Here is a 9,822-nt window from a genome sequence, read left to right on the forward strand (position 1 = left end):
GGGGAAGAAGATATAACAACTATACTTCCATGAAGTTGTTACAACAAGCAAACGGAAAGGACATTCTTGGGAGGGAGGGGAGAGAGGGAGGAGGGAGGGAGGTGTCGGTGATGGGCCATAATAATCATATACAGTGTATATTGACAAAATAAAAAAAATAAATAAATTAAAAAAAAAATTATAATTCCAGATCTGTTGTGAAATACTTGTCTACTTATGCAGCTATAAAAATAAATATACCATAAATAAAGTTATGAAAATCCATTGAGCTATTAGAAGTATAATATACATTTTTTTAAAAGTTGTAAGACGTTGACATTTATACCAAAGAAATAGTTTAAGATTCCCCTGTTTCGGTAGTAAATTGTGCGCATTCACAATAAGGTGGTAATAGATTGTATACTTGTCTATTCTTAAGTATCCCATGTTATTTCTAATAAACACTAACTCTGAATTCTGCCCAGCTGTTACTTTTGAAGAAAATATAGGTAATAATTTAAAAATACACACACACTTTACCAGAGCCTAGGTTTCAAGCAACAGTAACGTTTTTATGTATGCTGTTTGATGTGTGTTTGTGTGAGAATGTGTAGAGACATGAATATGTTTTACATATATATTGAAATACACTCAATATACACACACAAATAACTAATTGTTACAAAGCTCAGAATTTAGCTACTATGCTTTATATTTCTAAAATACTTTAGAGGCATTAGTTCATTAATTCTATTCTCTCTTCGAGGCTCTGTTACATAAATTGATCTTTATTCAGTGAGAGTGAACATTTTGTACTCTGTTAGACATCCAGCCCACTCCTTTTTTTGATACCTCAGCAAGTAGTTTGGTCTTAAAACAAATGGCAAATAAACTCCCACCGCAAGCTAGGGAGTGCAAGGTGAGAAGGAGGTGTGCTTTTACACACAATTATTACCCGCACTGCAGAAGTGCAATGTTTTCCACAGAGTTACTACTGTACTTTACAGCTATCAAACTCTCTTTCCGACATCAAGCAACTCCATTTTACAGCTGGGGGCCAAGAAAATAATCTAAGATTCTATGGGAGTTTGGGGGAGAAAGGAGAGAAAAGTAGTACAAAGTAATATCTGATATTATAGAGGCAACATATGATGATAATACTGAAGCCAGGAGACAAGAGTGTAGCCTGGAATACACAACACAGAAGGACATTCATCCTGTTTCACTTTTGTTCTGTCCACTTAAAGTCTGGCTATAGACCTAGGCTGTGTGTTTCCATTTCTAAAAAGAGATGGGGAATAACACACATAAGTGCCCAGAAGCTCACGAGGAAGGTGTGAAACTCCAGCTCTGCTGATCTTTAGGAAGGAATTCAACACTCAGTCGGACGGTGACGATTTCCCCCTTGATCAAAAGGTAGCATATTGCACCTGAAGATCTTTCGTGATTCCACTGATATATTTTGTTTCCTAGATCTTAGAAGTGGGCTGAGAATCCAAGGGCCGAACATCGGTTCTTCTTAAAATTAATTGATTTTGGTACTAAGTTAAACCTGAAGAGTCTAAGTTCAGTTTCTAGATCCCTAAATGTGTCCCCAACCCAATACTTTATGATCTAATGCAATCATTTTGGGGAGAAAGAAAGCAACATTGTTTTTCTTTTTCTTTTTTGAAGAAAGTATGAGTATAGCTATGAACGATTCATTCATCCATTTGTGATAGGATTATAACTGCTAACAAGACACCCAAGTCCTTCCTTCAAAAAATTTATGATACATTTTGTAGGTTGGGAACTGAGTATGGAATAGGTAAACAGACAACTAATCATACAATGTGATAAGTCTAATAAAAACAAAATTCCAGGTGCCCAAGGAAGCCCATGGGAAAGGCACCCAGCAAGTTCAGGATGGCTGCTCCAAGGAAGTGACATCTATGAGAAGATCTGAGGGACCCTGTGGTCAGCCAGATGGTGGCAGAGGAAGAGGGGAGATGAGGTCCAAAGCAGAGGCACCAGGGCGTGCAAAGTGTCTGAGTGCGGGAAGAAGGAAAAAGGCAGGCAGGGCAGGGGCAATGAGAGACGAGAGAAGCAAAGCCTAGGTCGTCCTTATGGAGCCTGTTAAAAAGTTTGGTGTTAAGCTGGAAAGGGACACGATGAGATGTGAATTTAGGAGGATGAGTGGGCAGAGGGATGGTTGAACCGATCCAAAAGAAAGCCAGGTGTGGCCTGGCCTGTGGCAGGGCGTATGCAGAGGTAGATGATGGTGGAGGCGGGGGATTCAGTGCAGGGGCACAAGCAGGTAAGGATGGGTCCCAGAGCTGAGCTGAGTGACCTCCAGGATGAAGGTGGATCAGGGGAGTGAGGCAGGGCACACCTGCACAGGTCAGGGGCTGTGTGTGTGGCATCTTCCAGCTACCTCAACAGCCTCAGTCTGTTCAGACGATCTCACCTGGCCACATGTGGTGCACCTCTAAATGTGAGTCTCTAAGATTAGACTGGACGTGAAGCTCAGGGCTCGGGAAGCCTTCTTATATGGGTTATTAAGAGGACATCTAAACTGCAGGAGAAATTCTGTTACATTCCACTATACTTAATTTTCTCATTAATAACTCATAGCATCGTGTTTTACAAAATATCACTTTATTGAACTATTTCAAGTTTGGTAGTTTTGCTGTGTGGCTTTACCTATTGTATCAGGAGAGGGTTAGTGATAACTCATTTCTCTGGGAATATTATTTACTGTTGGGATTGACACTTGATTTAATATTTGTTTTCAATTAGACATATTTTATTTAAAAAGCCAACATCTCTAGAAGTACTAATGCTTTTAAAAATGCATGCAATACTGTTCTTTGAGGAGGTAGTTTTGCAAATGTTTTTATTCCAATTAACAAGGCAGTTATCAGAAAGAAAAACAGTGGGAGGTAAAAGGTTCTCAGTTCACTAAAAGCAGACATATTACTGGATGAAATTAAGATATAAACCATTGATTTAAATTAATTCAACACCAGGAATATATAATAGAATTCTCCCTAACCCCTGGCTCAAGGACTCTAGTTTTAAAAAATTCTTTTAAGTAAACTGCACTTTTAGTTATGCTTAATTAATTATGCTTTGTTCAAAATCATATATGATTTACAAAAGCAGTTCTTAATCATTATAACATAACTCATGGTTATCACTATAACCATGCAATTCAAGTAAAAAACAAATGCAATTGAGGTCTTATTTAACCTCTGTGGCCATATTGCAAGTAAATGTAGAATTTCTGTTAAGATTTTATGAATATAAATATAACGTTTTAATTCTCTCTAAGAAGTCAAGAATGAAGAAAGTAAGGTTGTGTATCTGATGCTCAGTTAACTAGAGAGGTGCAGCTATAACACTTCATTGGTCCTTACCTAATGCAGAGAAAATGGCTGCAGCCCAGAACATTTCTCCCATTAGAGCCGGGATAAATAGGAGCCCACCCATGCGTTTTCCATAGATCTGCTGAAATGGGTCCAACATGGTCACGTATCCCTTGGAACGCATAGGTTTTGCAAAGAAAAGACCACCTAAAAGAAATTTAAAGTGTTTCTGAAAAAAGAAAAGTTCATAATATAACAGTTTTTGCCCACCTTTACTGCACTATAATTTCTCAAGTGAAATTATTTTCTTTAGAACACCTATATGTATTGAGGAACCAGTCCGAAATATCCTGTGAGTATAGTACCAAGAAATATTTAGCAACCTAATGTAAATCCCTTAGTGTATTTTGCATTGCATGTGTCCAAAGGACAGTTGGATGGTATAACTGAGGTACATGGACTGAAAAACACAGACCAGTGCTCACTGCAATGCCTTGATACGTTTGTACCACCCAGCCAGGACTTAGACATTTTGAATAATCACAAGATCCAATAAAAGTATTCTGAATACCAAAAAAAAGAGAAACTCTATAATATGATATTTTTGACCTTTTATTAGTTTGACTTACAAAAAAGAAATTCAGGTACAATCCCATTTGATTCATTTTTAATGATATTTCCATACCATTTTTGAAAGAAATCAAACATGATTATGTTAAGAAATCACTGTTCTGATAGCCACAGGATAAAAGCATTTTTTTTTTTCAGTATTCCATAATCAAGAGAACAAATAATCTAAGCATTAGTGTTCTGTTACTTAGCAATTTCTGGTAACAGGTACTTAGAGATTGCTGGGGACTTTTTTTCCACGATAGTTACTCACATTGTCTGACTTGTTATTCCACTTGTTATATACCCTCCTATTCCCTATGCTTCACTGAGTGAGTCACTGAGATTTAAATTTTCACTTACCTAAAATCAGACTAAGAGAATATCCGATTGGCGCCTGAGCCCAAGCCAGACCGTAATCTGGGACATAAACTGCTTCAGCTGTCCCGTTGATATACCCTCCTCCGACCCAGGTGGCTGAAATAGAATGCAAAGTGAGGGAATGGCACTGTCGTACCTGGTACTCCCTAACCCTGCCTGTCCAATGCGGTGGCCGCTAGCTCGCGTGACCATTGAGCACCTGAAGTGTGGCTAGTCTGGACAGAGTTGTTCTGCAAGTGTAAAATACACACTGGATTTACAACGTGGATGGGCTTAGAGAAAATTATACTAAGTGAAACAAGTCAGGCACAGAAAGAGAAATGCCACATGTTCTCACTTACCTGTGGGAACTAAAAATAAATAATAAATAAATATAGAAACAAATAAACGGTGGGGGTGGGGAAGAAGACACAACGATCACAACAATTCCTTGAGCTTGTTAAGACAAGTGAACAGACACGGTGCAGATGGGAGGCGGGGAGGGTGGAGAGGGGGAACTGGTAAAGGGACACGAAAAACAACTACGTTGTATATTAAGTTAAAATAAAAAATTAAAAGCAAAGAAAAGTTTTTATGTATTGATCACATATTGAAATGAAAACATTTTGAAACCTATTTCTTTTTATGTTTTTAAAAGAGGTTTGTAGAAAATTTAACATTTGTGGCTTACAGTATATCTCAATTGGACAGTGATGTTTTATATGCTTTCTAAATGCATTTAGGTATCGACACTTTTTAATGATATAACTATCTATCATAAAGTCTGAGATCACACGTGATACATTATATGACTATTTCTATTATCAATAATTCTACAACTTTTTCCCCAGCCCCTATAACATGGGGTCAAGTGTCGATTTCAAGGCCCTTTCATTTTAAATGTATTGGTCTTTTGACATTGATCATGATTGTCCTGGAGGAGTGGCGTGTGCATGCACATGTGCGAGTGTGCCTTACACTCTGGGGAAATAAAACCTGGCAAATCTGGTCTGCATCACAACTAAGCTGTACCTACCACCTTACATTGTTAGGACAGTGAAGGGAGAAGAGACATGACACTTCTACCCTGAGGTGTCCCTTCCACTGTCTCTTCCCAAGTGTCCAACACGGCCTTAGGACCTGGACAAGCACTTGGAGAAATGTAAAATGTTGCTGGCAATTCTTTATTCTAATCTTGATCTTTTTGTAAGGTACTTGCTATTTCATATAGAAAAATGAGAAATATATCTTCTTCAGATATATAAAATTTCTGCAGCGTAACAGTTAAAGGAGGAGGTCAAAGAACCAAAGAAAACAAGTTTTGGTTAAATAAGTTTGTGCCAAGAATGACCTATAAACTATACTTTTTTCTTTTCTTTTTTTTTTTTTTTTTTTTTTTTGAGGAGATACCTGCCCTCCCGTGTTTACTGCAGCTCTGACTACAATAGCCAAGATATGGAACCAACCTAAACGTCCATCAATAGATGACTGGAAAAGGAAACTGTGGTATATACTCACTGTGGAATGCTACTCTGCCATAAAAAGGAATGAAATACTCCCATTTGCAACAACATAGGTGAGCCTGGAGACACTTATGTTGAGTGAAACAAGCAAAGCACAGAGGGACAAATACCGCATGTGCTCACTCATATGTGGGAGCTAAGAGAGAAAGGAAGGCAGGAAAGAAAGACCACAGCAGTGCCATGATCCAACAGCGGGAGGGAACATTCCTAGGGCTACAAATTGGAGTTGAGGGGAAAGGGGAAGGGGAGGGAGGTTGGGGGATAATTGAAAGGGTACAAAGGGTACAAAAGTAATTTCTGGTAATGGGTATACCCTCAGTATGAATCTGGCCCCCACATCATGGGCAGGAGGGGGGACAATCAGCTTTGTATCTCATGAATATTCAAAATAAATGAATTAATTAAAAAAATAAAAGGTGAACATGAAAATACTTTCCTGCATAAGATTTTTAAGCACATTTAAATGAAAAGTCTATATACAAAATCCTGAAGTGGACAAATATGTTTTTAGCAACCAATCTCATCTTCACAGTGGCTTTTACATCAGATGTTAGCAAATAACAAATTTGTTTTTCTCATTCTAAGCCCTGCTGAAATTTTAAAAAGCACCTTCCCACCCCTGCCCACTGGGTTGTAATAAGAACTCAAAGAAATGAATTCTTACAGACCCAGAATCTCAGACTGTCTTCTTCCTAGGTAGCTGGTACTGCTAACATGCCAGCAATGTTTTACTGCATAAAGTAAACGGTCTAGTGGTCTTACAAGCACAAAGCTTATTAGTGATCATTTTTCATTGTGTTGGTCTCCTGTCCCTTGTCCAAAAAGAAAATTGGTGGTTGAATGATTGTGACTATTATAATACAGAAATGAAGACTTGGTTACTTATTATGATTAAACGAAGTCCCTCCATTTTTTTATCGATCCAGTCCCTTCTATGTCAGAATTTGCTGTCCATGTTTGTATATTTTGTGTCAAATTCATAAGTGAGAATACAAACTCCTTTAAACTCGATGCATTTTTAAAGGAATCAACATTTCCAACCTCCATTCTTTATGAAATACATTTAAGTCAATGAATCTGATAAGGTTTAAATAATATGGTTGAAATTTTAAATGAATTATTATATTGACCAAGGTTCTTTTGAGTTCTGAGAGGGGAAAAAAAGCTTTAAAAACTGAGCTAGACCATGACACATTATAAGAAATGGCATCATTTGAATATTTTCTATACAGTTTAATAGCCTATTACGTCTTTAAAAATCACTCTAAATGGTAAAAGAACAAATTCTGACATAGTATTTTTATGACCACATTAAATAGGATATTAAACTAGAGTAATAACATTACAATAATTTGCAATTACAAAATACTTTGATATACAGCAGATCATTTATTCCTTTCAACAGTTTTTACAAACTATGCACCTTTATAAAGAAATAAAACGAAACCAGTCAGAAAGCTGCATGCGCTGCAATGTGGAGGGGTGCTGGGCGTTGCTGCCAGAAGACCTGGGTTTGGTTCTGGCTCTGGTCCTTGTTAGCCATGTAACCCGGGATCTTCAGCCAACCCCAGAGCCCTTTTCTAGTGCGGTTATAAAGACCAAATGAACAAGTACAATTGCGAAGACTTAAACAAACATAAAATGTGAATGTCTGAATGGTAAAATCTACAATCCACATAGAACATTGGAGGTTTCAGGTGGCCAGAGCCAAGGCATTCAGAGCAAGGATGCCACCTCCACAGAACTGTTTTGGTAAACTGTTTGATATACAGGGTACATCACTTTTAAATAGCACTTCAGGACTGAAATTGGGGTCATTTGGATATGATTTCCCATGAGATATTTTTCCAGTGAGCACTCAGAGTTCCTGTTAGTAGGAATTATGTTGCTAATGTTTAAAAACCTACTAAGAGTTTGAAATAAAATACATGTTGTTAGTAAAACTATATCAAATAATATTAAAGATATAATTTTAGAGTTGTTGTTTTTCAGAATTATTTTCAATAGCCAAGAAGAATATAAAAAGAAACAAATTACCCCTTAAACAAAACCAGCCCGGGGCAAAGGAGGAAAGATTAGCAGCCCCTCCTAACACGAAGAGGGTGTGCGTGAGAGAGCTGAGCTGCAGGCGGTGGCTGGAGGGTTCCCGTCAGGACACGCCCTAGCTTTATTCCTTTCACACCAAGGTTCCTGGAAACCTCTTTTTTAGTATTGTGGAGTCATAATGTGTGACTGTCTTCCTCTGAGGAAATTAGTTCTCAAATGGGAGAATTAGGTTTCAAAACAGGGCATCAATTGGTTTGGAATCGTATTGCTCACAAATTGATTTATTCAGACTAAAAACCATCACCGTTAGTATTCATTCACATTCATCATTTCGGACACCTCAAAGTCACAACTTCTTGTGTGCATTAAAGGACACTTTGAGATGCCATCACATTAATTAGCAGATGCATAACCTGTAAGACAAGAACACCTTTGCATTTCTCCACCTCTTTGTTTTTACGGTTTCCACCTGCTACGCAGCCCATATCATTAATATTCCGTCCAATGATTTATTACAAAATCATTTTGTTCAAGTTCTGCTGAGTCGAAACCATTTTAGAAGTTTTAAATAAATGTAAAGTTACTTTAAAAATATGTAACTAGTGAACACACAGAACCCCCAAGGGACAAAGAGCAACGTTTGCTATGTTACTTGGAAGCCACACGCTGCACACACAGGGAGCACAAGCCAGGGTGGCCTTCACCGAGCAGGCAGCCCCCGAGCCTACCTGTCATGGTGAACCCACCGACCAACAGGCCGATGTCTCGGCCGCCCACTATGATGGCTTCGCTGCGTTCTTCTGCGCTGCCGCTGTTTTTGGTTCTCCAGGCAGCCCATATTCCAACCAGCAGTATCAGCAGGTAGAAGACGGTGATCGCTATCAGTCCCTCCACGTGGAAGGCCATTTTTATCCAGGAGTCCGGATTCCTCAGGAGCTGGCTACTTCATCGAGGCTTCTGCAGGAAACACAGGGATGCATCCTACAGCAGCCGAGCACTGTGCACGGGCAGCCAGGAATGCACCAGCTGGTGCAGGAGCGTCCGGTGCTGCTTAAAGGAAATCACAAGTGAACCAGCAGTCACCCACAAGTGGCCATTCTGGGATCCTACTTTTATTGAACAATCTAACACTGTTCTAAGGCAGAAAAAATTGGAAATGCTGTTTAACAAATGCAATCATAATAATTTTGTGCTTAATAAATTACTTCAGTTTGAAACTAACTTTGTCTTGTATCTTAACTCATTAATTCTATCAAGAAATCATTTACAAAGAGCGTGGCTGTATTTCCTTTTTTTAGAACTAAGTCACCATTCTAGCATTACTCGGTCATGTAAGTGCGTCATAGAAAACTACTCTGAGCTTTTAAAACATTCATTCATTCATTCATTCATTTTCTTATCCAGCCTTTCAAACCATTTCAGGGAATGGTTCCAAAAGTAATCGAATACGAAAATATCTGAAAAGACAACAACAAAACTTTAGGGAAATCCATCTCAAAAACACATTCCCCACATTTCCAACTCCAAGTGCCTGTGGCAACTGACTGTTTTTGTTGTTTAAAGAGCCTTCCTCTTGGTTTTCTGCCCCATCCACTATCCTCCATTCATTTCACTCCACTCCCCACCCGCGTTAATGAGACATTAATAAGGGGGGGATTTAAGGGGACGGTGCCAAGCACTGAGGCCGCCCTGCACCTGCAGGAATCCTCTCCGACCGCGGCTATTCCGTGCAGCCCAATCGACACGCACGAGCTCTGGGGACTGGGACGTCTGTGCCCGCCGGTGCCTGATGAAACCTGCGCCAAAGCACCAGCCTGCGAAGCGGCTCCGGCGGGTGGGTGGACGCCGGCGCCCTGCCGTCCTTCCCGGGGCCCCTGTGCCCGCTCCTGCGCTCAGTCTTTGCAGCTCTCGGACCCCGACAGCCGCGAGTGTCGCACGGCGGAGCATCCCCACCGAGA

General features: G+C 39.4%; 1 protein-coding gene across 1 annotated transcript in view; it reads right to left on the reverse strand.

Moving 5' to 3' along the window:
* The window catches only part of SLC5A7 (solute carrier family 5 (sodium/choline cotransporter), member 7), a 26,557-nt gene extending 17,730 nt beyond the window's left edge, over positions 1 to 8,827 (reverse strand). The window contains exons 1-3 of the mRNA XM_008585629.1: positions 8,593 to 8,827; positions 4,299 to 4,412; positions 3,378 to 3,533 (exon numbers count right to left, since the gene is read on the reverse strand). Of these exons, the coding sequence (XP_008583851.1) occupies positions 3,378 to 3,533; positions 4,299 to 4,412; positions 8,593 to 8,770 (448 nt within the window). The 5' untranslated portion in view covers positions 8,771 to 8,827. The remainder of the gene's footprint in view (positions 1 to 3,377; positions 3,534 to 4,298; positions 4,413 to 8,592) is intronic.
* Between the last annotated feature and the right edge of the window lie 995 nt (positions 8,828 to 9,822).

Source organism: Galeopterus variegatus, unplaced genomic scaffold (genome assembly GCF_000696425.1).
Source record: "Galeopterus variegatus unplaced genomic scaffold, G_variegatus-3.0.2 Scaffold3649, whole genome shotgun sequence".
Lineage (NCBI taxonomy): Eukaryota > Metazoa > Chordata > Mammalia > Dermoptera > Cynocephalidae > Galeopterus > Galeopterus variegatus.